This window comes from Scyliorhinus torazame, chromosome 7 (assembly GCF_047496885.1).
Source record: "Scyliorhinus torazame isolate Kashiwa2021f chromosome 7, sScyTor2.1, whole genome shotgun sequence".
NCBI lineage: Eukaryota > Metazoa > Chordata > Chondrichthyes > Carcharhiniformes > Scyliorhinidae > Scyliorhinus > Scyliorhinus torazame.
Genome location: NC_092713.1, coordinates 46,533,187 through 46,559,985, shown reverse-complemented (window position 1 = coordinate 46,559,985; position 26,799 = coordinate 46,533,187). Strand labels below are relative to the sequence as shown.

Sequence of the window (26,799 nt, the reverse complement as noted above, 5' to 3'; positions counted from 1 at the left end):
CTGCTGTAGCTGGCTGAGGCGATGAAGGGAATTGCCTTATCTTCTTTAAATAATCTAAGTAATGGTTTATGATGTAACCTGATAACTGAAGCTGTTGCTTCACCTGATTGAAAGCCTCCTCTAGGGTGCCTTCCAAAACAACCTCTGGTGTTTACCCAACAAGGAGTACAGAGGTGCGAACAAGGTAGCCAAGTTTGGAATTAATCTACCTAATAGTTTATCGTTCCAAAAAAAGATGTTAATTCTGTGGTATTCCTGGGAGATGGCACTTCCTCTATGGCCTTTTGCATCTACTCTGTACTCCAAATAGGTTTCTTTGCTAGCTTCAAACACACTCCAGTGTTCTCAAACCTTTTCAGTACTTCTTCCAAACTAGCTAAATGCTCTTACTCTATAGAGCTGGTAATTAATAATGTCATGAGAATGTCGCTTTAAGAAATGTTTGGCTGCTCATGTTACTGCAGTGATATCAGTGTGGGTGGAGCTGAGCTCTGGCTCTGCTTTTTAGTTTCACTTTGAGAAAAGCTTGGGTGTGTCTGTCTGTTTGGTTTCGTTTCTCAGTGTGTTGCAGCTGAAGTCAGCCAAAGCAGCTGTATTGTTGAGCTCTCTGCCATGAAGGACTATCTCTTGATCATTTGGTGAATTCAGAAATATAAATGTTTTCAGTATTGAATGTAAACTCTAATGTGCTCCTGTTTAAAGGTTTGTTAAGTCTTTTGGATGTTAAAAGGACAGCTTAAAGGATAACTTAGTGTTGTAGTCTTTGGGGTTTATCTTTGAATTAATGGTTGCCAAGATATTCACTGTTTTAGAAAGGTTAACTTGAGTTCATAAAATAAACATTGTTTTGCTTTAAAAAAGAACTTTTCCCTTTCTGAAGTACCACACCTGTAGAGTGAGCCGTGTGCGCCCCAAACCACAATCTATTAAAAGTTGTGGGTCAGGTGAACTCCATGATACACTTTGGGGTTCTCTAAACCCTGGCCCATAACAATACACCATCTAAATACACAACTTTGGGTAACCCCTTTAACAAATTTTCCATGGCCCGCTTGAAGATACCCCAAATGGTGACCGGCTATTCTCGTACAACCTTTTGTGTGTATTGATCATCGCATATTCCCAGGATGACTGATCTAACTCGAGCTGCTGGTAAGCATGGTTCATATTGAGTTTCCTATATGTTAAGCCACCTGTCAATTTAGCAAATAGATCCTCAATCTTCGGTATGGGGCATCTGAATTGACAGTCAGCTTGTAATCCCCGCAAATGCTTGACGACAGGAACAATTGGTGTTGCCTACTACCCAACCTGCACCTGTATTATGATGCCCAGGTCTTCAAGGTGTTAAAGTCCAACTTCCACATTTTTCAAAATGGAAAGGGTGCCGGCCATGCCCTGTAATACCTTGGCGTGGCTTTGGGATCCATGTGTATCTTCGCTTGGAGCCCTTCTATTTTTCTTAGGTCCTCTATGGGCAGCACGGTAGCACAGTGGTTAGCACTGTTGGTTCACAGCACCAGGGTCCCAGGTTCGATTCCCGGCTTGGGTCACTGTCTGTGCAGGGTCTGCACGTTCTCCACATGTCTGCGTGGGTTTCCTCCGGGTGCTCCGATTTCCTCCCACAAGTCCCGAAAGCTTGTTAGGTGAATTGGACATTCTGAATTCTCCCTCAGTGTACCCGAACAGGTGCCGGAATGTGGCGACTAGGGGGTTTTCACAGTAACTTCATTGCAGTGTTAATGTGAGCCTACTTGTGACAATAAAGATTATTATTAAGATTATCTTGGAAAACATCCAGATACCTTCGGATGACATTGTACAGGCCCCCCTCACACTCAGTTTGAATATCTCTATCCAATTTAATGTGTTGGAGCCAGTCATGCTCCATTAGACTTGGTCCTTGACCCAGTCGACAATAAGTGGGAGCTGAACCGATTGCTGTTTGTAGGATACCGGGGTCATCATGGTTCCCTTGATTTTAAGCGCCTGTCCAGTTATGGTTATGGTATTCGCCAGCTCAACGGTAAGACCCCGTCATGCAAGCAATGGTAAGTTTGTTCCCCTATGACTGTTGCTAAAGCCCTTATGTCCACCTCCATTTTTAGTGGACGTCCATTCACTAGCTTATACATAGAAACCAAAAAGGCCCTTCGAGCCTGCACCGCCATTCATTATGATCATAGCTGATCATCAAGTTCAATACCCTGATCCCGCATTCCACACCGCATCACTTGATCTCTTTAGCTCCAAGAGCTATATCTACTTCATATGTTTAACACATTCCACTTTGGCGACATGCATTCACTCAGATTGTGAATTGACACTGACTTCTGCCCCCTTGCTGAACTGGGTAGATTCTGTTTGTTTCTACATCTATGCCTTAAGTGACCTCTTCTACCATACCATATACACTCTGCATCTCGATATGTACACTTCTCCAGAGTATGTCTTCCCCCACATACAAAACACTTATTGAAATTCCTCATCTGATCGTGACAACAGAGTTCCCTCCAATTTTCTGCAGCCATAACTCTTCCTTTGTCTACACAGCCGTCCTCAAACCTGGTGCTGCTGCTACCTATGGCCTCTTTCCCAACTGGTGGACCTCGCTCCCATGCACGTTTTGCAACCCTTCACCGCCTTGTTTTCAAACTTTTCATGGGGCCATCACTACAGTCTTTTTTTAGACCAAGCTCTGATTCTGCTAGCAACTTCTTTTGGAGTGCTGTGTTTTGTATCTTGCATATTAGTCTATCTCTTAACATACCATTTAGGGATGTTCCAAATTTGTAATATTCCACGAGATGCCTTCACCTTGCAACTAAATTCACCATGGTCTCTCTCCTGGGGCCCTCCTTGTAGAAATAAGTTTGTACCTCTGAAGAATGATAGAGGGTTTTGGTAATGATTCCTGACTAGCTTGGTAAATGACTTCGAGACTGGAACCTCTGGGTAAATTAAACTTCTTATTCTACAATACGTTTGAATGCCACATCCTTTAAGCAAAAGCTTTTCTTCCCTCCCCTCTATTGTTCGCTCTAAATAATAACATATACGCTCTACATATTGCATCCAATCTTCTTCATTTACATCAAATGGTTCCAGCTTACTGAAAAATGTCATGATGATAAAACGTTTCCTGGTTGCCGAGACCAATTTGAATCAGAATACAAGCCTTTCTGCTCTATAAATGCATGCCGATTTTTTTTCTCATCACCAATGTAGTAATGGGAGCTCTAAACGACTGTCGGTCAATAATCAACTATGAACTATTTGTTTACATACAAGAGCTAAATACATAGTGTTGTGATACAGGCTGTATTTTCTTCACTTCCAAATCCAAGAACGGAGGACAAAAGCCCACTCTCTCTTTTAGGCCACATGTGCTCCCTTACCATTGGATAAATAGGTCACATGGTCAAACCAGAGCTCGGCCCTTAAAGGAGTCTCACTTCAGCAACTATATTATAGCATTGCACCTATTTTTCTACTTAAAATGCAATATTTAATGAAACACTGTCATTTAAATTTTTGAGATGGAATTAATTGATGCAAATCGAATAATTATGCAACTATCAATGAGTGGTTCCTTAGACACCAAGATTGAAATTCTGTTAAATAAACAAGCTTGAACAGTCCTGTCAAATTCCAGTGGCTTACCAGTTCTATTCATTGTGTTCCCTAAACGTGAAAGTGGCACAAACCATAATAGAGATTTAAACACTTACTTGATTGCATGGTTTTTGTAGAAATCCTTTGTGTGTATGCTCCTAAACCGTGTTCTGAGCGTGCAGCCAAACGGAAGTAGTATATTTTGTGTGGCTTCAGGCCTTCCACTGTGTATGACGATTTAGGGTCAAAGATCACTTGTTCCTGTAAATAATGCAATGAAAATAAAATAAATTTTGAAAACATAATTGATCGATTGCTCCTCGCTCGGATTTTCTTTGACCCTATGTGGCACATTCCAAAGTACAATTAGAATAATACTTTAACAAATTCCTATTAGTGTGAGGGCTGTATTTGGATTATTTGGAAAATGCTTTTGTACTAACAATTTCTGTCGTTAGTTCAGCTGCTGGTAGAAAGATCACATGACACCTAATTTAGTTTCTTCAATCTAGGAAAAATAGATGGTGGGCAGTATGGTGGCACAGTGGTTAGCGCAGTTGCTTCACAGCTCCAGGGCCCCAGGTTCAATTCCCGGCTTGGGTCACTGGCTGTGCGGAGTCTGCATGTTCTCCCCGTGTGCGCGTGGGTTTCCTCCGGGTGCTCCGGTTTCCTCCCACAGTCCAAAGATGTGCAGGTTAGGTGGTTTAGCCATGATAAATTGCCCTTGGTGTCCAAAATGGTTAGATGGAGTTCATGGGGTAGGTTGGAGATGTGGGCTTGGATAGGGTATTCTTTCCATGGGCCAGTGCAGACGATGGGCCAAATGGCCTCCTTCTGCATTGTAAATTCTATGATCCATGAGATATGCGAAATCCAATAGGAATAAAAGTTAATATTAAAATCTGTCCTCCTTTTTAATTATTTACTCAAGCACTGTGCTTAACCTCACATCTCATGGCTTTATTCTTGAGCTATTAATCACCAAGATGGAAAACTATCAAGTGTTTCCTCAAAATGTAAGTGCACACCAATTCTGTTTGCTTTGTTTAGCACACCATTATCATGGTAAAGCGAAATAGTCAGTAAAGTGTAACCACTCTTTATGGAATTCTGTGGATTTTGAACAATGTCTTCCAAGTGTTAACATTTAAAAAAAATTAATTTTCATGGGATGTGGTCTTCGCTGGCTAGGTCAGCATTTGTTTCCCATCCCCAATTGCCCTTCTGAAGGTGCTGGTGAGCTGCCTTCTTGAATCCGCTGCAGGCCATGTGGTATAGGTGCACCACTGTGCTATGAGGGAGTGAGTTCCTGGATTTTGACCCAGTGACTGTGAAGGAATGGTGATATAGTTCCAAGACAGGATGATGAGTGGCTTGGAGGGAAACTTCAAGGTGATGGTGTACCCATGTATGTGCTGCCTAGGTGCTGCTCTTGTCCTTCTAGATGATAGTGGTTGTGAATTTGGAAGGTGCTGCCTGAGGAACATTGGTGAGTTCTTGCAGTGCATCTTGTAGATGGTGCATAATGTTACTATTGTGCATCAGTGGTGGAGGGAGTGAATGTTTATGGAAGGGCAGCAAATAGAGCGGGCTGCTTTGTCCTGGATGGTGTTGAGTGTTTTTGGAGCTGCCCTCATCTAGCCAAGTGGGGAGTATACCATCACATCCCTGACTGGTGCCGTGTAGGTGGTCGGCAGGCTTTAAGGAGTCAGAAGGCGAGTTACTCGCCGCAGGGTTCCTAACCTCTGACCTGCTTTTGTAGCCACAGTATTTATATGGCTAGTCCAGTTCAGTTTCTGGTCAATGGTAGCTCCCAGGATATTGATAGTGGGAGATTCAGTAATGGCAATGCCATTGGATGTCAATGGTGATGGTTTCAGTCTCTCTGGAAATGGTCATTGCCTGCCACTTGGTGCCACAAATGTTACTTGCCACTTGTCAGCCCTGATATTGTCTCGGTCTTGCTGTATTTGCATGTGGACTGCTTCAGTGTCTGCGGAGTCGTGAGTGGTGCTGAACATTGTGCAATCATCCACGAACATCCCCACATTTGACCTTATGATGGAAGGAAGGTCATTGATGAAGCAGCTGAAGATGGCTGGGCCTAGGACACTCTCCTGAGGAACCCTTGCAGTGAGGTTGTGGGATTGATATATATGATCTCCAACAACAACAACCATCTTCCTTTGTTCTAGGTGTGACTTCAACCAGCAGTTTTTAATGCGCTCATTTTAATGAATTTAAATGTCCAGTGTGAATGTTATTGAATGGGTAGGGTGGCACGGTGGTAGTAGATGAGGTGGCAGATAGGTCAGGGGGTAGTCGGGTTGGGCCGGAGGGGTAGTCAGGTCAGGGGGTAGCCGAGGGGTCAGTGAGAGTTCTGTAGCTACCCAAGAGTTAGTCTAGGATTTTTCACTAACTATCTAGGCATGTCCCATGGACCTGTCCAAAGTCTCCAACTCCAACTCAGTGTCAGAGACTTTCACTGATGGTCCCAGGGAACATGGGAAGATGGGAATTGCTCATTGTAAGTTTAAACTTCTCAGGGAGGCCAGAATGTTGGGTCGATGCGCAACTTGGGTCATACATCTGGTCTCTGACAAACCAGTGGCCGAGGATCCAGGCCCATTGCTCTTGACATTTTTAAAATGGCAAAGTAACATTAGCTATTTTCCAATATTCACAATCTTCTCAAATTCAATGAGATTGCAAAGCTTTTATTTAAAAGGTGGCATGGTGGCACAGTGGTTAGAACTGCTGCCTCACAGCTCCAGGGTACCAGGTTCAATTCCAGCCTCGGGTGACTGTGTGGAGCTTGCACTTTCTCCCCGTGTCTGCGTGGGTTTTCTCCGGGTGCTCCGGTTTCCTCCCACAGTCCAAAGGTGTGCAGGTTAGTTGGGCTGGCCATGCTAAATTGCCCCTTTGTGTCCGAAAGGTTAAGTGGGGTTACTGGGATAGGGTGGCGGCGTGGGCTTAGGTAGGGTGCTCTTTCCAAGGGTCGGTGCAGAATCAATGAGGCATATGGCCTCCTTCTGCACTGTACATTCTATGAATATTAAAATCTAGCCACATTTTCCTTCAGAGGTTTGTCGGGTTCAAACCCTAGTCTGTGCTGAATTAGATTGTTAGATACTATCGAGAATGACACAATTTGCTTTACCACTCTGGGTGGGGAAAAGAAAAATCATTGTTCGGATTCCCCCACTTCTAATGTCTAGTTGAACGAACTTTCAATTGTAAATTATATTGAAATGGTGCAGAACAAATAGGGATCATTCATACCTCTGTCACTGACTAACTCAGTGGAAGCCTTGTTTATGATTCATTTCCCCATAGGTTTGGACTTCAACATACCTCTTTGCCATCGACGGCCTCAGAATATATTAGTTCATATTTGATAATTTTTTCCTCCTGACGTAACACCCAGGTGAGTGCAATGCTGGTATCAGACTCTGCTTCTGCCTGGAACTCAGCTGGTTGAGCTGGAACTGGAGAAAGAACAAAACCAGAATAAACGGTTACGCTGAAGGAAACAATCCAACATATAACCCTTGTAGTATAAACTGAATAAACCCTATCCTATTTAATACCTGAGCATTTAAATTGTATTCTTCAGATAATTTTCCGTGCAGCAATTATGAAGTAGTCCATCGGAACTATAGATCAAGCCTATATTACAAACTTCTAAGATACAATGCTCCATCAAAATAATTCCTCCGTTTTATCAATTTTTATTTCTGACAAATTTTATTTTTAGCTTGTGTGCAGCAGTTACTATTACTGTCTAGGGTTGACAGAGGAACACAAAATTATCACTTGTTGATAAAATACAAAAACAAACTGAGCGGGATTCTCTAATCCTGCGGCAGAGTGCCAACGCCGTCGTAAACGCCGTCACGTTTTATGACGCTGTGAATGGGCCGAGCCGAGGACTAATTCTGGCCCCTATAGCACGGCATTGGAGCAGTTGACGCCGCTCCAGCTGCCGATACCGGCGCAAACTGAGCGCCATGGGATCCGCACATGCGCAGTGGCGCCAACGGCACATGCGCAGTGGTGCCAGCACCAATGCGCGCATGCGCAGTGACGCCGGCGCCAACGCGGCATGCGCAGTGGCCTCCTTCAACGCGCTGGCCCCGACGCAACATGGTGCAGGGCTACAGGGGCCGGCGCGTAGGAAAGGAGGCCCCCCAGCCAGAGAGGCTGTCCCACCACATCAGATTGTGGCCCACCACACCCAGGGTTGGACACCCCCTCCCACCCCACAGGCTGCCACCCGACCCTTAAACGCCGAGCTCCCGCCGGCTCAGAGCAGGTTAGAACGGCGCCGGCGGGACTCAATTTTTTTTATTTTTTTTAAACAGATGCTCGGCCCATCGGGCCGGAGAATCGCAGGCGGGGGGGGGGCTCTACAGGCGCCGTGCCGACCACAATGGCACCAAGAATTGCGTCCCGGCGCGATTCGCGCGGCCCCCCGGCGATTCTCCGACCCGGCGCGGGGTCGGAGAATCCTGCCTCCTGTGCGTGAACAGATGCTCAAGGAAATATTCTCAAAAAATATCACAAAAACACCATTTTCTCCCCAACTTTCTTGTTTTCTTACTTTTCTCACACTGAAATAGGATGACCCAAGGGGCTGTTCTTCACGTTTGAGTTTAGGTAACCAGTGTCTCTGCCTAGATAGGAAGTATTGGTGAACCATTTTACGATAGGGACATCAGTTGAGTCTAATCTTATCGTAATCCTTTACCCAAACATGAACTTTCCAGCAGTCACTGGATGAGGATAGAGTGGAACTTCAAGTTCATACCCCTCCAGTCGCAGGAGGACAATTATAGCATCTTTACTTCCTCTTTTGCCAAGATTGGCTAAATTAGTACATACCAGGAATCGTAACTGAGATCATCTATTTTTCTTTCTCAGTTTTTCTACAATGCCAACATTTAAAAAAATATAAATTCATATACTCAATCCATTTTTTCCGATTAAGGGGCAATTTAGCGTGGCCAATCCACCTACCCTGCTCATCTTTGGGTTGTGGGGGTGAAACCCACGCAAACACGGAGAGAATGTGCAAACTCCACACAGACAGTGACCCAGAGCAGGGATTGAACTTGTGACCTTGGCGCTGTGAAGCAGCAGTGCTAACCACTGTACCACCGTGCTGCCCTACAATGCCAACTTGTTAACTCTCCCAGTGTTTCGTTTTCAGATCAAAAAAATTATGCAAATACTATCCCATGTAACTTCACTGTGCTACAAAGATAATGAAGATCTTGCCTTGTCAAAATCAGTTGAACTAGCTGTGGTGGCAAAGGGGAAGTTACAAGCGGACTCAATATATTTTGTTGTTCAAAGATACCAGATGAAAAGATGCTTGGGCTTTACATAATGTAACAGTCTACCAACGTAATGGCTAAGTGTACTTATTAAGAGGAATAATTTGCTAACATTTGTGAAGCCACACTGAAAATGAGTCCTCTCCATCTTAAGAAGCAGCATGAAGAATTGGAAGCACTCTAGGATACTTAAAGCTATGGACTAGGAGCAACAGAGCTCCCTCCAAATTATTCCATCAAAGCACCTCATCCAATATGACAATAGTAACCACTACTGTAACAGCATGATTTCCACAAATCACCAGGTGACTGGTACTAATCATGATTAGTTTAGTGGGAGGGAGCTACACACATGGATTGCTTACTTGAAACTAGACCAAACTTAATTCATGTAGGACTTCTGATGTCAGAAGAGATTTTCATATTTTTCATGTAAACTATTAACCCACTCTAATATAATTTTCCTAGAGGTTAATTATTAAATCAGGGATGCACAGAGTTCTATTCAGACAATTCCCTTTCCTTCATTTGATTTAAAAAATAACAGTTGTTATACAGCCACAGATAGGAAATTTTGTTACTTACCACCTTGTTTTGTTTTAACTTGTATAATTTCAGATGGTGGTCCATCTCCCACAGAGGTGAATGCCAACACTCGGATGCTGTATGTAGTGTCTGTTATTAAGCCACCGATGGTCGTTAGACGACTATCATCCAAGTTGTGCTTGTACCACATATTCAAGGGAAGCCTGGAATCTGTAGTATAATATACCCGATAACCCCGAATCTGTCCATTTGACTCTTCTGGTTCCTCCCACTGGATTAACATGGTGCTGGCACTCAGCATACGTGCCTGAACTTTTAAAGGTGGGCTGGAGGGAGCCTGCTCACCTGTCCGCGTTTCCACTATTTCACTGGGAGGACCTCGGCCTATATTGTTTACTGCAAAGATTCGGAATTCATACTCTGAGTATGGGCTCAGGCCCCCAATACTGTATCGTGTGGTGGCGACTCCATCCACCTCTTGGAAAGTTCCATCAGAGGATTTTGGTTTATACTGAATCACATAGTATGGTATCATTTCAATATTTCCTGATTCCCATGTCAGTGTAACACTGGTAGCAGTCGTCTCCGTAACGCTCGTCATTATAGGTGGCTTTGGTAAGGCTAGAATGCACAAGCAATTATACACAATAAATTATCGCAAAGCACAATATAAACCTACAAATGAGTAAGCTGAGTAACTAAGTAAACAGAGTTTGCACTTCAATTACTCAACAATTGACCAATCAAATTTTAAAATTGCGTGGCTATCAAAAAATGAAGGAACGTAAAAATACACATTGCACCTTAAATCATAGTTAACATTTGCTGCCTGCCAAATTACAATTACAACCTATTCTAAATAGAAATATTGCCTTCTAGATGTTAACAAGAACAAACCCAACTCAAAGAAAAGAAATCCATGCATTGTCAACTTGATTATGAGATAATTCTATGAAACTATTAGGCAAAATTATCGGCATTTGATGATTAAGACCACAGCTGTAACACATCCATTTTTTGGGAGTGAAGGAAACAGGAAGAGGGGAAATAAATATCAACAACGTATTTCTCGAATTACTGATGCCAGGTGACTATGAATGTTAGTCAGTCAGTCAGTTACCCTTGTATGACTTACCTTTAACTGTTATTTGTGCCGTTGCCTCAATAACACCCAGTGAAGACATGGCAACACATGTGTAGCTCTTAGATTCTTTAATGTTAAGCACCTCCAGAACATTCCGTCCAACTGGCATGTCCTCTTCCGATGTGAGTTCTACTGCTCCAGTCACCCATTTCACATATGGCATGGGTGACCCCACAGCTACACAGGTGAGGTTAACGCTGCCCCCTGGCATCACTTCATGGCTAGTGGGTGGGATAGAGAACCGAGGGGGAACTCGGCGCACTGAAAAGGAAGATGTTTGTGGTAGTATCAAAAATACTAAAAGAATTTCAACAATTTCATGCAGGGTGCACAAGCCACACCCACCCACCACACCAAGGTACCTTGGTTAATAGTAGCTGTTTCATTGTGAAAATAAACTGTAGTAATAAAACTAAAATCTATATGGCCGATGCTTCAATAATGCAAGCACCAGACAACAACATTTAGTGTATGCTGTAAATTAAACCTGCATGAGAAAACAGAAACACAGAACAGACTTCTCCTCCATTTGGTTATATGTGATTGAGTGAAAGAGAACACAGCCTGCACCTGAATCGTAACTTGTATTTAAAAAAGAAAATGGATCAAAAAGTCAAGTTGCTATCCTTTAAAGGCATGAATATTTAAATTAAAAAGGCAATATCAAATATTAGGGAGTGCTCTTAATTTTGGATCAATCCATTCTTTGCAGATTTAATGTAGGGGTCTGTTTTGGCCATATAGTTAAAAACGGAAAATATCTACGTAAATTATTTCTAATTCTCCATTTTTTTTCAGTTTACCCTGAATGCACAAAGAGAGGAAGTGTTGACAATGGGGAAATGCCAGAGTGATCCAGATGATTTGCACACCAATTTACATTGTCTATGGAGAAGCAATTAAACTCTAAGCAGCTAAGCTAACTTTGATAACTCTCATGTGGAGAGATGCAAGAACAATATGCCCTCTCATATCATAAGCATAGCAGTATGCTAATCCTTCTAAATACCTTCATTTACAGTATTCTCCAAGCATAATATTCTTAATTCCTCCCTTGGCTAGCAGAGGAACATGTAATGATGAATACAATAATATATTATTTCTTCAAATCCAGAATATAGAACCGCCAGTTCTTCCTGGACAGGCACAGATTTTAGAATCACTTCTACACTGTTCACAGGGCTAAATACTTGTGAAGAATTGCAAACAGTAGAAACAAGAAGAATGACTGTTCACTACTACGTATGCATTATGTTCTTCCCAGAATTTAAGGAACGCAAAATATAAAAAATGTATTACTCAAAAGTTACATTTTAAAATGTCATGGCGATTTTCAACAAAATACATGCCGTGGCAAATTCGACAAAATGAGCAAATTTGTACAACACAATTTTGTTCTCAAATTTTGCTACAGAATTAAATTTTTAACAAAATATTCAGAAGTATCAAAACATAATACTAGATAGATGATTAATAAATTGAATAATGCATGTGTTTTCTCAATTTGTTTTCTAAAGGAACAGAAATTTGAAAGTCCCTTCAGATTTTATATTGCTTTTCATTTTAACATCAGGCATTTAAAAAAAAAATCTGGTACCGTGTTTGAATGTGGGAATTGTCATGGGGAGCTATGTCAAATTGATTTTAATTAGAAATAAAGTCATACTATATGAATTCAAATATACCAAACTCAAACTTTATGTGCATAACATTGGAGCGAATCAAATGGAAGAAGTCTAGCAACAAGGGGAAGAGGAGAGCTTATTGGCTGGTGGGTTGCTGAAGCTTCTTTACCCAACATTTTCAACTATACCAGGTCATAATGTACAAAATCTCTCTCCAATCACACAGTTTATGTTGTATTACAATCAAATTTTGGCAAATACTCAAAGGTGATGATGGTACAAAGTGCACTATTATCTAGATATTGTTCATCTTACAAATAGAATGGAAGTCAATCTGTTGCTAATCATCAGCATCTTGGAAACCAGTAGAGGAGCCAGAGAAAATGTTGTTCTTCTAATTTTACATACAAAGGAACTGTAACTCAAACCAGTGGCTAAATATAAAAAAAGTGACGCTCAAATGTGTTTTGTTTTTGAATGGTTACATTTATGGTTGGTGCAGTGTTTGTGAGGGAAATATTTGTGTAAGCACAATGCCTGTGTAAAATTATGAACCTGCTATCTTTCCTGTAGTTTCCTTCATAATTTTGTTTGGCAGTTAATCATTCAAGGGCAGTGCAATAGAGCTGAGGCGACAGCACATATCAATCAGACTGTAAGTACCAGGACCAGGTTACTTGTTGCTTTGTCTTTGTTAGATGTATTTGGCTCGAGTTACAAAAGTATTCATCACCTGACCGTGCCCAGCTCAGCTAGCTTCATGTGATTCGTTCTTCCCAAGACTGCTACAGTCCTGCATGGTCCTCTGTGTCTCAGGGTAGGAGGAGGGGAAGAAAAAAGAACTGTATACCTCACCCTGCTGAAACTGTGCCACTGCTGGCTAGTCACAAAATGATAATGCAAGTTGTGAATTAATCACCCAGTCCAGACCATCCTTCACTACAAGCTGCAATGGGAGAAAAATCAAACATGATGAGAAATACTCATTTAAAAGTGGGTGGTGTTTGGGGTGCTTGCAACTGCCAATTTTGCAATTTGGAATTCTTATGCCAACAGATTCTTTTAAAATCACAAATCCTCTGTTAATCTAATCCTGATCACAGCAGATGTAATAACTAATATACTACAAGTAAAATGTCATAATAGATAGCTTCTGTACTATTGGAATGTAGTTAATTAGATGTATATTCTGAGAAAAATATTCTTCAGTATATGCAAACATAATTTTGCTCGTGCTACAGTGCCCTTGTAATACCATGACCTGGGTTATTCATGCAACATCATAATGATCACCAAAGGTATTTTATCTATGAGACTATTTAGTCTGCCTTAGATTAGCTGCAGTGTTATGAAGCTTGACTGTTGCTCTCCAGACTGGATATTTTGTTTCTGTTACTATTTAATGTGCAAGTAGTTAGAGAATAACTCCGCCATTACTCATGAGAATGGAAATGGTTTCAACATGATGGCGATTTATCAAACTGAACATCTCCAGACTATTAAATTCTGACCACATCAGTCTTGTTTTACAGAAATGAAACACCACTTTTTAAAATAGATTTTGGGTAAACTGTTGATAATGGGGAGTTTGTTTCCACTGCACCGAAAATCTGCAGTGACCAATTTGCAAAAGCTTGGCTCATAAGCTTAAAACGCAGTGTGCTTACATTCAATCAGCATGCATCAGGTTTACAGCTCTCATGCAATTTAATGTAAGGAAAAGTCAATGAATCAGAGTAAGAGGGAAGAAAGAGCTGCTGCAGTCAAATGCGAAACAAAATGATTTGCACAAACTCTCAGACATATAAAACTAACAGGCATGCACTAGAGTAAACCGTGCCATACAATTTCACACTTCATGTCATAAGTGCATAGTTTTGTCTTCCAATGTTAGCAACAGAACTGTCTCAAACACGAGATATTAATATTGGAATTGGGATGGATATTCAAATTCTATTTCCATACAAGAATGCTTCTTCATTTGCACCAGTGTAAGGAAATGTAACTACAATAAAGTCCCCCCTCATCATCTGCTGTGTATTTGGTGCCTTCTTTCATGTTCGGAAAATACAGCAGCCCACTTTCTACACAGAATTGGTCGATATTTCACCTGATTACTCATCAGTTGGATTAAACTAGTGTGAAGATTTGCATTGTCCTTAAACTGACAGTTGCTCAAATTTTTCAAATCAATAAAGTTATACTTGTAGGGCATCTTTGGATTTCCACCAATCACATGGAACAGCCAGTGTCACTTAACATGACTTAATTTATGAAAATGATCTCAATTTCTCACGACAAAAGTTAGACTGAGAAGACAAACCTAACATAATTCCACCACGTAGAAAAGTGATTCCAAATGTTTAATAATTATTATTGAGTTACATGGTATTAAGATAGGAAGCATATGCCATACTATCACAATTACAAATGGGATGGAAGTAAGGATGTGATCTATTTTATACAGAACAATGGAGACAAGAAACTAAATATTTCTATTTTCCAAACTTTAGATAGATTTGCAGCCTCCAATATGACAGTATTTAAAGTACATAAAGGCTGCTGTTAAAAATGAGAATTTGATACCCAGATTTTGGCCTTCATAAATAAATTCCATCCAGTTACTGAAGGCAGACTATTTGCCAAATATAGGAGACATATTGTTTCACTGAGCAGATAACCATACACAACACAGTACACGACTAAATAATAAAAAGTACATTTTATTCCCAAATCTAGACATTAAGACATTCCAATCTAGCTTGGCCACAGTGACACCTCTATTCTTCACACTACTCTTAAAAACTAGCTGCTATCTGCTAACATGCCACATGTTGTCCAAATTATCACATCATTAACCAGACGATTCAAAATCAGTCGGTTTCAGTGTTAGAGGTTTTTTGCATCCATCCCACTCCCACTTAAAATCAGGGTTCGACTGATACTGGCGTTAGTATTATGCCAATACTATGCTAATAGCCACCCATGGTATTCTGAATAAATGACTAAGGAGGGAGCTAACATGTTTTGAAAATAATTTTAAAATTTGGCAAAAAAAAATAAGATTCAATGGCATTGAAACTGCTTCAATCAACAGAAACACTCAGAGGGAGCTTTTGCCCCAAAAGACTAGTATAACAAACCAGATTATACTTTCAAATACAAATGACAAGTTTATCATTGCTATGCAGCTGGAGCCTTTCATTCCCTGCACCACCATTCCCTTTTCTGTTTAACCTTGTTGCCTGATTTGAAGGTTTAAGATATCAGCATTGGTAGTAATATCAAAACCAGATTATCAGTCAATCCCTTTCGAACATTGTTAAATGGAGACTGCAGCAGTGGTGATGTTTCCATTTGTTGGATGTCATGTATAAAATGAAATGCAAGTCAGTATGCTGGGGTAAGACCCAAGAACAGCATGCAAGAATCTATAAGTGTAAGAATTGAGCCTCAATTTCACAAAATGAAGAAATAAAGGGAAAAATAATTAATAATGCAATGTGCTCTGACTCATATTCACAGTAGCATTAGCATACAACATTTATTGATTGTTCTGTCCCTTTCATGTTGGTAGCTGATATTGTTTAATGCTTTTTGAATTAGGCCAGTGTCGTTCCTCCAGTGACCTTCAAACCAATTTCCAAGAAAAGGTTTAATGTCGGCGCTTTCCAGTTTTGCCCTAATCAAGTAAATGTGTCCAATTGACACAGCAAATGATTCAAGTCTAAGGACAAAACAAGTTTTAAAAAATCTTATCACTTTCACTTTCATCAATTAAATCTAAAAGATATCTCTAACATGGATTGAGCGTGACTGACTCTAATGAGAAAATGTTGGGCATTTCCAATGTGAACTATACTGATATTGCCCATTTCTGCCATAATATGTACTTCTCGCCTTCATTTTCTCACTCTCCAGTCAGGCAAAACAAGGAAATGCTTTAAATTTAGTTGGCCATTTAAGGGCCTCAAAAGGCCTACGGACAGGTTGACTAGTGGCCGCTTTACCCACCTGTCATATTTCATGTGCCTCCGCCCCAACAAAGATATGTCCGGTGTGGCAGTCAGTCTGCAAAGCCAATCTATGTGGCCTCAGGAGCCAATTTTCAAAATGTTGGTCAAAAAGATAAGCTGGAAAGGAAGACTCCATAAACTCCTGCTCCTCCAATCAAAGGACTTTCCTCCCACATTTGCTGCTGATCAGCAGCAAATGTGGGGGAGAAAAAGTCTGCATATAGGGGCAACTTGTACAAGCTATGATGTATAATACACTGGTAATGCTACTGGGTCTAAACATTTCAATTTTAGGGCACAGAAGTCCCACAACATTTAATCAGTCAGGATATTGTCTGGAAAAATCTGAGTAAAGACAGCATAGAGGGTTTGGCTTTGTTGGAGCTTTGGAGGGAGGAGTCTGATATAGTACAATAGAATTTTCCCTAATTCAGTTGTTTTTGACTGTATGTGCAGTACAGTATTTAACTCTGCCCAGATCTTGCATTACAGCCACAGGACATATAAAAAAATGAATTATGCTATTTGACAGATGGAATACAATGTTGACAAATGTGAGGTTATCCATTTTGGTAGGAACAACAGCAAAAGGGATTATCTAAATGATAAAATATCAAAACATGCTGCTGTGCAGAGGGACCTGGGTGTCCTAGTGCATGAGTCGCAAAAAGTTGGTTTACAGGTACAACAGATGATTAAGAAGCTGGATGGAGTTTTGTCCTTCATTGCTAGACGGATGGAGTTTAAGACTAGGGAGGTTATGCTGCAACCGTATAAGGTGTTAGTGAGGCCACACCTAGAGTATTGTGTTCAGTTTTGTTCTCCTTACCTGAGAAAGGACGTACTGGTGCTGGAGGATGTGCAGAGGAGATTCACAAGGTTACTCCCAGAGTTGAGGGGGTTGGATTACGAGGCGAGGTTGAGTAGACTGGGACTGTACTTGTTGGAATTTAGAAGGAATGGGGGCGATCTTATAGAAACATAAAATTATGAAGGGAATAGATAGGATAGATGCGGGGAGGTTGTTTCCACTGGCGGGTGAAAGCAGAACTAGGGGGCATAGCCTCAAAATAAGGGGAAGTAGATTTAGGACTGAGCTCAGGAGGAACTTCTTCACCTAAAGGGTTGTGAATCTATGGAATTCCCTGCCCAGTGAAGCAGTTGAGGCTCCTTCATTGAATGTTTGCAAGATAAAGATAGATTTTTGAAGAATAAAGGGTTATGGTGTTTGGGTGGGAAAGTGGAGCTGAGTCCACAAAAGATCAGCCATGATCTCATTGAATGGCGGAGCAGGCTTGAAGGGCCAAGTGGCCGACTCCTGCTCCTAGTTCTTACGAAACAGGATCTGATCAAAACATCCTCCTATGTAAATATGCAAGTCAAAACTGGAGAGGTTTGGAAATAAGCAAACTCATTCTGAATCAATGGATATGCTTTGTTCTTTTCTAAAGATGGGAGTTTTAGTCTCTATTTGAACGTTCCAATCAAATATGGTAATAACATCTCACTCCTTGTGAGCTATACAGATATCAAAGTGACATACTTTTACTGTTTTATAAAATGTTGAGTAAAGAGAACTGGAGTGGGAAACTTGTTAAAAAAACTAGGTATCTTAAAATCAATTTGAATTTTAATAAATCCCAGTGAATTTGTACTTGGGAAGAGCTTCATTACAAACAAGAATAATTCCATCTTGATCACCGTAGTTAGTGGTGTAACAGAAAATTACATGTAGATAAAAGCCCCAGTTCAGACACAATAGTTTGTATAACTAAAGTAAAATACTGAAATATAATGTTTCTTTCTGCACAGATACTGACTGACCTCCCGAGTGTACCCAGCATTTTTGGTTGCTCTTTACTCTAGTCATGTGACTTCATTTATGTACCAAAATGATTGACAGCTTTAACATTCTAGAATATCAATATAGGTATTTATAAAATCAATTTGTGACTGACATAGATGAGCTATTTTTTTTGAGGTTGGCTAAATATTCCAAAAGGATATGGTAAATTTAATATTTGAAAATGCAACATAATTGAAGAATGGATGATTCAATTGACGACATCTGAAATAATTTGGTATTTATGATGATCAAATATGAAACCTGAACAAATGTCTCAATAATTTTGAAAGCTGAAAGTGAAATTGGAGTTACTGTTTCCAACTATTATTCATGCAGCTACCAACTGTGAAAGAAGCAGAGCAAATAAGATTCTCCTCACGGCACAGAACAGGGGCAGTGATTGAGAATGGAAACAAACATTAACATGCAGCACGCTGACACTTCCACAAGGTTTTAAAGACACTTAAGCAGGAAGTCATTAGATTCCAACAGGTAGGGCTAGGCCATGTCTGGCAGGGAGCCAGAAACCCCAGCTCTCCTCTGTTTCACTATAGGACAGTCCATTTGGCGTGGCGTAGGTGGATAAGAAGTGAAAGAGACCAACCTTCTCGCTGATCTGAGAGATGAAGGGTTTGATGGTAGAGTGCAATGAGGATGAGGAGGGAATAAAAAGACAAGGAAAAACACAGAGAGTAAAAACAGGCCAGGCTTCATCAATCCTCACAGCACTGAAAGAACAAGACAAGACAATAGTGTGGTGGTTTTTCAGCTTCACATATGCACATTCATAAACCAGACACACACGCACAGCACAAGATTATGCGTCTTGTTATCATGAAACCCTGTGTTACACCCCTAAAAAAAACAGTTCTGTACTCGAGGACATCCCACTCCATCATTGCTGCACAGTTGTTGGAAGAAAGAAGGTTTCTGACTAATTTCATTAAGTCCAGGCTGGGAAGTGTTATGGTGGTCTCCACAATTAGAAATAACATTTTCAGGGGACAACCATTTTGGCAGTGTACATAGATGGAATTTATATACAGCACAAATTCAAGCTGGCACATATTCAAAAAAGTCTCACCACATAGAATACTAGATGACAATAAAAATTACATAAGATACTTCTAATTGTTTAAGGAAAGTCTGAAATCAATTTGTCCCAATTTTCTGGACTGAAAATAGAAGAAGAATATTTTACAGGTATTTGCGAGAACTCAACACTGATTGGAGTTCCACTGTGGGACAGTGTTAATTGTACTTGGAACTTGCATCCAAGTTCTACCATTTTGTAATTACATGTGTTTTGCTTTACTCTGCTTCACTTCCCAGCCCTTCACATTATTGCGTTCAAAATACTTAAATAAAAGTCTAATGAAATTAAAATGTAATAAAAGAAACTTAGGTCAGTTTGTTCAGACATCGGCTGTGTTTTGACAAGTCCTACAGGATAGAACCATTGTTAATGGCAAGCAAATATGTGACAAGAACACGCACAGTAGAAACATTCTGCTTTTCTGAATCAAGTTACTGTAGTTATTTTAGTCCAAATGTTGGCAATTAAAAAATAAACTATGAAAATTCAAAGAGGGCAAAAGGGTTAAGCCATGTATTAGCAAAATTGAGATGACACACAAAGAAAATGAGGAAAATTAATTGAAAGCAAACAAGTATTTGTGCATTTTTCCGACAAAGCCATATCACTTGGGGCTTAGTTTTAACAGAAACACAATGAACAATAACTGAAATACAGTTCAGCATCATTGGTTCCAAGACCATATGCAGAGAGGCAATATCCAAGAAGACTTTTTTTTCTTTTAGATTCATTTTTGCTATCCTTTCCCTCAAATGGTAAAGGCAAACATGTCCAGGGGGCTTTCCCTCTCCCCAAAAAGTTGGCATTCCAAAGATAAAGCATAACTACCCTCCTCATTTTAATGGAGCATTATTGTCAGCATGCCTCAACATGAACAACTCTGTGGCACAGAGGTAGCAGCGAGAGCAGTAATCAGGGGGCTGCCGGGAAGCTAAGTTTCCCTTTTTAAAAACTTACCTTACAGGAGCGGTGAGAGGGAGGAGCTGAGTGGGAGCGGTCGAATTGCGCTCTGGGAAGGTGAGTGAACTGATATATTTGGGCAGCGGCTGAACCCGAGACACAACACGTGTAATGTCTCCCACCCGCCCTCCACCTCTAACCAAAAAAAAAAAAGACTGTGGTGTGTTGATAAGGTAAGGTTTTGCTATTTCTATTTCTTTTTATCGTGTGATTGGTAACAATTTTTCTTTTTTTTTTCTTCCTTTTTCATTTATCTATTATTTGATATTATAGTTGGACTAAGTTAAGCTTAAGATTGGGGCAGCACGGTAGCACAGTGGTTAGCACTGTGGCTTCACAGCTCCAGGGTCCCAGGTTCGATTCCGACTTGGGTCACTGTCTGTGCGGAGTCTGCACGTTCTCCCCGTGTCTGCGTGGGTTTCCTCCGGGTGCTCCGGTTTCCTCCCACAGTCCAAAGATGTGCAGGTTAGGTGGATTGGTCATGCTAAAATTGTCCTTAGTGTCCACAAAATGTTAGGAGGGGTTATTGGGGTTTGGGGGATAGGGTGGAAGTGAGGGCTTAAGCGGGTCGGTGCAGACTCGATGGGCCAAATGGCCTCCTTCTGCACTGTATGTTCTATGTCTATGTCTATTAAAAATGGCAGGAGATCTCAGACCCGTGTTATGTTCCTCTTGCTCAATGTGGGAACTCAGGGACGTGGCTGACTCCTTCACATGCGGGAAGTGTGTCCAGCTGCAGCTCTTGTTAGACCGCATGACGGCTCTGGAGCTGCAGATGGACTCACTTTGGAGCATCCGCGATGCTGAGGAGGTCGTGGATAGCACGTTTAGCGAATTGGTCACACCGCAGATTAGGATTACTGAGGGAGAAAGGGAATGGGTGACCAAAAGGTAGAGAAAAAGCAGGAAGGCAGTGCAGGTGTCCCCTGCAGTCATCTCCCTCCAAAACAGGTATACCGTTTTGGATACTGTTGGGGGAGATGGCTCACCAGGGGAAGGCACCGTGGCTGGCTCTGCTGTACAGAAGGGTGGAAAAAGAGTCGAAGAGCTATAGTCATAGGGGATTCAATTGTAAGGGGAGTAGATAGGCGGTTCTGTGGTCGAAAACGAGACTCCCGAATGGTATGTTGCCTCCCAGGTGCACGGGTCAGGGATGTCTCAGATGGGCTACAGAACATTCTGAAGGGGGAGGGTGAACAGCCAGTTGTCGTGGTGCATATAGGCACCAATGATTTGGGTAAAAGACGGGGGGCGGGATTCTCCACTCCCGCGCCGAAGTGGCTGCGCCATCGTGAACGCCGTCGGGTTTCACGACAGCGCGAAACGGCCCCGTTCCCGACCGATTCAGGCCCTGACAATGGGCTAGGATCGGGGCTGCGTCATCTACACGCACCAGGCCTTGTCGCCCGCGTAAAGGCGCCGCCGCATAGATGACGCGGCCAGTGCCGCATAACTGGCGTCATCCGCGCATGCGCGGGTTGGCCGGCGCCAACCCGCGCATGCGTGGCTGCCGTCCTCTCTAAGTCCGTCCCGCAAGAAGATGGCGGACGGATCTTGCGGGGCCGCGGAAGGAAGGAGGTCCTCCTTCAGAAAGGACGGCCCGACGATCGGTGGGCACCGATCGCGGGTCACCCCACATTTGAGGTACCCCCGGTCCTCGCCCCCCCGCAGGCCCCCCCCCCCCCCAGCGTTCGCGCGCTGTTCCCGATGGCAGCGACCAGGTGTGGACGGCGCCGGGGGGGGGGGGGAACCCGCCATTTTGGCCTGGCCGCTCGGCCCATCCGGGCCTGAGAATAGCGGGGGTGCCGGAGAATCGCCATTTTGGTGTCTCCGGCGATTCTCCGGCCTGCGGAACTCGACCGGGCCGTTCCCGCCGCTTGGGAGAATTGCGGGAGGGCGTCGGACCGGCGTCCCGGGAAATTTTGGCGGCCCAGGCGATTCTCCCAACCGGCGCGGGAGTGGAGAATCTCGCCCGGGATGAGGTCCTACAAGCAGAATTTAGGGAGTTAGGAGCCAAGTTAAAAAGTCGGACCTCAGAGGTAGTAATCTCAGGGTTGCTACCAGTGCCACGTGGTAGTCAGAGTAGAAATGAAAGAATAGACAGGATGGATGCGTGGCTTGAGAGATGGTGCAGGAGGGAGGGGTTCAGATTTTTGGGACATTGGGACCGGTTCTGAAGGAGGTGGGACTACTACAAATTGGACGGTCTACACCTGGACCAGACTGGAACCAATGTCCTTAGGGGTGCTTTTGCTGACGGGTTTAAACTAATGTGGCAGGGAGATGGGAACCAAATGAGGTTAGTGGACAGTAAGAGGTAGTAACTAAAGCCTGTAAGGAACTAGATCATAAAGTCTGCATGATTATGGGAAGAGTAGGCAGGGAGCAGATGATGAATGCAAAGGGACTGGTGGTCTGAGGTGCATTTGTTTTAATGCAAGAAGTGTAGTAGGTAAGGCAGATGAATTTAGGGTTTTGATTAGTACCTGGGAGTATGATGTTATTGCTATTACTGAGACTTGGTTGAGGGAAGGGCATGATTGGCAACTAAATATCCCAGGATATCGATGCTTCAGGCGGGCTAGGGAGGGAGGTAAAAGGGGTGGAGGAGTTGCATTACTGGTCAGAGAGGATATCACAGCTGTGCTGAAGGAGGGCACTATGGAGGACTCGAGTAGTGAGGCGATATGGGCAGAGCTCAGAAATAGGAAGGGTGCGGTAACAATGTTGGGGCTGTACTACAGACCTCCCAACAGCGAGCGTGAGATAGAGGTACAAATATGTAAACAGATTATGGAAAGATGTAGGAGCAACAGGGCAGTGGTGATAGGAGATTTTAATTTTCCCAACATTGACTGGGATACACTTAGTGTCAGAGGTCTAGATGGAGCAGAATTTGTAAGGAACATCCAGGAGGGTTTTCTAGAGCAGTATGTAAATAGTCCAACTCGGGAAGGGGCCATACTGGACCTGGTGTTGGGGAATGAACCCGGCCAGGTGGTTGAAGTTTCAGTAGGGGATTACTTTGGGAATAGTGATCACAATTCCGTAAGTTTTAGAATACTCATGGACAAAGACGAGAGTGGTCCTAAAGGAAGAGTGCTAAATTGGGGGAAGGCCAACTATACCAAAATTCGGCAGGAGCTGGGGAATGTGGATTGGGAGCAGCTGTTTGAAGGTAAAGCCACATGAGATATGTGGGAGGTTTGTAAAGAGCGGTTGATTCGAGTGCAGGACAGACATGTCCCTGTGAAAATGAGGGATAGAAATGGCAAGATTAGAGAACCATGGATGACAGGTGAAATTGTGAGACTAGCTAAGAGGAAAAAGGAAGCATACATAAGGTCTAGGCGACTGAAGACAGACAAAGCTTTGGAAGAATATCGGGAATGTAGAACCAATCTGAAACGAGGAATCAAGAGGGCTAAAAGTGGTCATAAAATATCTTTAGCAAACAGGGTTAAGGAAAATCCCAAAGCCTTTTATTCATATCTAAGGAGCAACAGGGTAACTACAGAAAGGGTTGGCCCACTCAAGGACAAAGGAGGAAGGTTATGCATGGAGTCAGAGAAAATGGGTGAGATTCTTAACGAGTACTTTACATCGGTATTCACCGAGGAGCGGGACATGATGGATGTTGAGGTTAGGGATAGATGTTTGATTAGTCTAGGTCAAGTCGGCATAAGGAGGGAGGATGTGTTGGGTATTCTAAAAGTCGTTAAGGTGGACAAGTCCCCAGGTCCGGATGGGATCTATCCCAGGTTACTGAGGGAAGTGAGAGAGGAAATAGCTGGGGCCTTAACAGATATCTTTGCAGCATCGTTGAACACGGGTGAGGTACCGGAGGACTGGAGAATTGCTAATGTTGTCCCCTTGTTTAAGAAGGGTAGCAGGAATAATCCAGGTAATTATAGACCGGTGAGCCTGACGTCAGTAGTAGGGAAGCTGCTGGAGAAGATACTGAGGGATAGAATCTATTCCCATTTGGAAGGAAATGGGCTTATCCGTGATAGGCAACATGGATTTGTGCAGGGAAGGTCATGTCTTACCAACTGAATAGAATTCTTTGAGGAAGTGACAAAGTTGATTGATGAAGGAAGGGCTGTAGATGTCATATGCATGGACTTCAGTAAGGTATTTGATAAGGTTCCCCATGGTAGGCTGATGGAGAAAGTGAAGTCTCATGGGGTTCAGGGTGTACTAGCTAGATGGATAAAGAACTGGCTGGGCAACAGGAGACAGAGAGTAGTAGTGGAATGGAGTTTCTCAAAATGGAGAACTGTGATCAGTGGTGTTCCACAGGGACCCGTGCTGGGACCACTGTTGTTTGTGATATACATAAATGATCTGGAGGAAGGTAAAGGTGGTTTGATTAACAAGTTTGCAGATGACACTAAGATTGGTGGAGTAGCAGATAATGAAGGGGACTGTCAGAGAATACAGCAGAATATAGATAGATTGGAGAATTGGGCAGAGATATGGCAGATGGAGTTCAATCCGGACAAACGCGAGGTGATGCATTTTGGAAGATCCAATTCAAGAGCGAACTATACGGTAAATGAAAAAGCCCTGGGGAAAATTGATGTACAGAGAGATCTGGGTGTTCAGGTCCATTGTACACTGAAGGTGGCTGCGCAGGTCGATAGAGTGGCCAAGAAGGCATACGGCATGCTTTCCTTCATCGGAAGTGGTATTGAGTACAAGAGTTGGCAGGTCTTGTTACATTTGGAATACTGCATACAGTTCTGTTCGCCACATTACCAAAAGGATGTTGATGCTTTGGAGAGAGTGCAGAGGAGGTTCACCAGGATGTTGCCTGGTATGGAGGGCGCCAGCTATGAAGAGAGGTTGAGTAGATTAGGATTATTTTCATTAGAAAGACGGAGGTTGAGGGGGAACCTCATTGAGGTCTTCAAAATCATGAGAGGTATAGACAGGGTGGATAGCAAGAAGCTTTTTCCCCCCCCAGAGTGGGGGACTCAATTACTAGGGGCACGAGTTCAAGGTGAGAGGGGAAAAGTTTCAGGGAGATATACGTGGAAAGTTCTTTACGCAGAGGGTGGTGGGTGCCTGGAACGCATTGCCGGCGAAGGTGGTAGAGGCGGGCACGATAGCGTCATTTAAGATGTATCTAGACAGATACATGAAAGGGCAGGGAGCAGAGGGATACAGATCCTTAGAAAATAGGCGACAGTTTTAGATAGAGGATCTGGATCGGCGCAGGCTTGGAGGGCTGAAGGGCCTGTTCCTGTGCTGTAATTTTTCTTTGTTCTTTGTTCTTATACTGCAGCACAGATCCAATATTTTGCAAGTCGTGAATTCTGCTTTGGGATGAATTACCTCTTTTCATCCATTAGGTTCACCAGTTTGGGCTCAGAGTGAAGTAAAATGGAATAATGGCGCAAGCACACTGGCTCCTGGAACTGTTCCACATCAATTTCCAAGCTGTGCCCTCCCTAGGACAACGAAAACCAATTTTAAGATGATATGGGGAAAATGGCAGCAGATTTGGAATTTTGGAGACTTGGGCTTCTGCATTTAAGAAAAATGATCCTATGAATGCAGAATAGTACATGGAAGTAAACCGGTTGATCTGGCAAAAAGGATTAGACATTTGGTCTCTCATTAATAGCAAGACCATTCTCGCAATTATGCAGATGACTAGAAATGTTGTTTTGTAATAATTGTCCATTATTGAAATGACAAAGGAAATTAACACCATCATAAAAATGATGCAAATATGGAGCTAAGTATAAACTTGTTGCTTTTCATAGCAACTAGGTGATGCCATAAAGCAAAAGTTTGCAACAGAATAAATCATGTTAATAAATTAAAATATCTATCATGTGTAAAGTAGCGACTTGTGGTGGTAAATAAATGGTGTAGATAATGGAGAAGTAAAAATTATTTCATGGAATGTGAGCTTCACCGGTAAGGCCAGCATTTATTGCTCATTTCCAACTTCCTTTGAGAAGGTGGTGTGGGGTAGGCACATCAAAAATGTTGTTCAGTAGGGAGTTCCACGATTTTGATCCAGCAACAATGAAAGTCTGAGAATATATATTAAAATCAGGATGGTGCATAACTTGGGGTGAACCTTTCGGTGGTAGAGAATGCTGGTTTGGTGATTGCTGTCAAAGAAGCTTCACAGTACAAAGAAGTTGTTCCAGTACAACTTGAAGATGGTTCATACCCAGCATTGTGTACTGGTGGTGAATGGGATGATCGTTTAAGATAGTATAGCGGGTTGCTTTTCAAGCAGGTTTTTGTGGGGAGGAGAAGAAATTATGTAGAGAGGTCTTGGGATATTTCCCATTTGTTGGATGACAGTAATCTGAACTGTGGACAGCCTATTTAGATTGAATTTCTGTCACTTTATTCCAGATTTAGTAACTGAGTGCTCACATCAAAACCACACATTCCTAATATGGGGGAAAGCGGATCAGGATCGATGAAGCCAGAAACTGCTGTTCACTGGCCCATGAACTTAGTTTTGAAAATCATACCACATGGGTTAAATACAAAAAGTGACTAAATTTGCTATTGGTTGTCATACAAATTATCCATCAGACACTAGAAGTGCTCACTGTAATGTGAATTACTGGGCCAGAT

General features: G+C 42.4%; 1 protein-coding gene across 10 annotated transcripts in view; it reads right to left on the bottom strand.

The window, feature by feature from the left end:
* Window positions 1-26,799, bottom strand: part of ptprfa (protein tyrosine phosphatase receptor type Fa) — a 662,508-nt gene that overhangs the window by 212,027 nt on the left and 423,682 nt on the right. For all 10 annotated transcript variants that reach the window (XM_072510632.1, XM_072510637.1, XM_072510639.1 and 7 more), the window contains 4 exons: window positions 10,636-10,905; window positions 9,540-10,121; window positions 6,970-7,103; window positions 3,732-3,876 (listed from right to left, as the gene is read on the bottom strand). In XM_072510632.1, coding sequence (XP_072366733.1) covers window positions 3,732-3,876; window positions 6,970-7,103; window positions 9,540-10,121; window positions 10,636-10,905 — 1,131 coding nt within the window. The remainder of the gene's footprint in view (window positions 1-3,731; window positions 3,877-6,969; window positions 7,104-9,539; window positions 10,122-10,635; window positions 10,906-26,799) is intronic.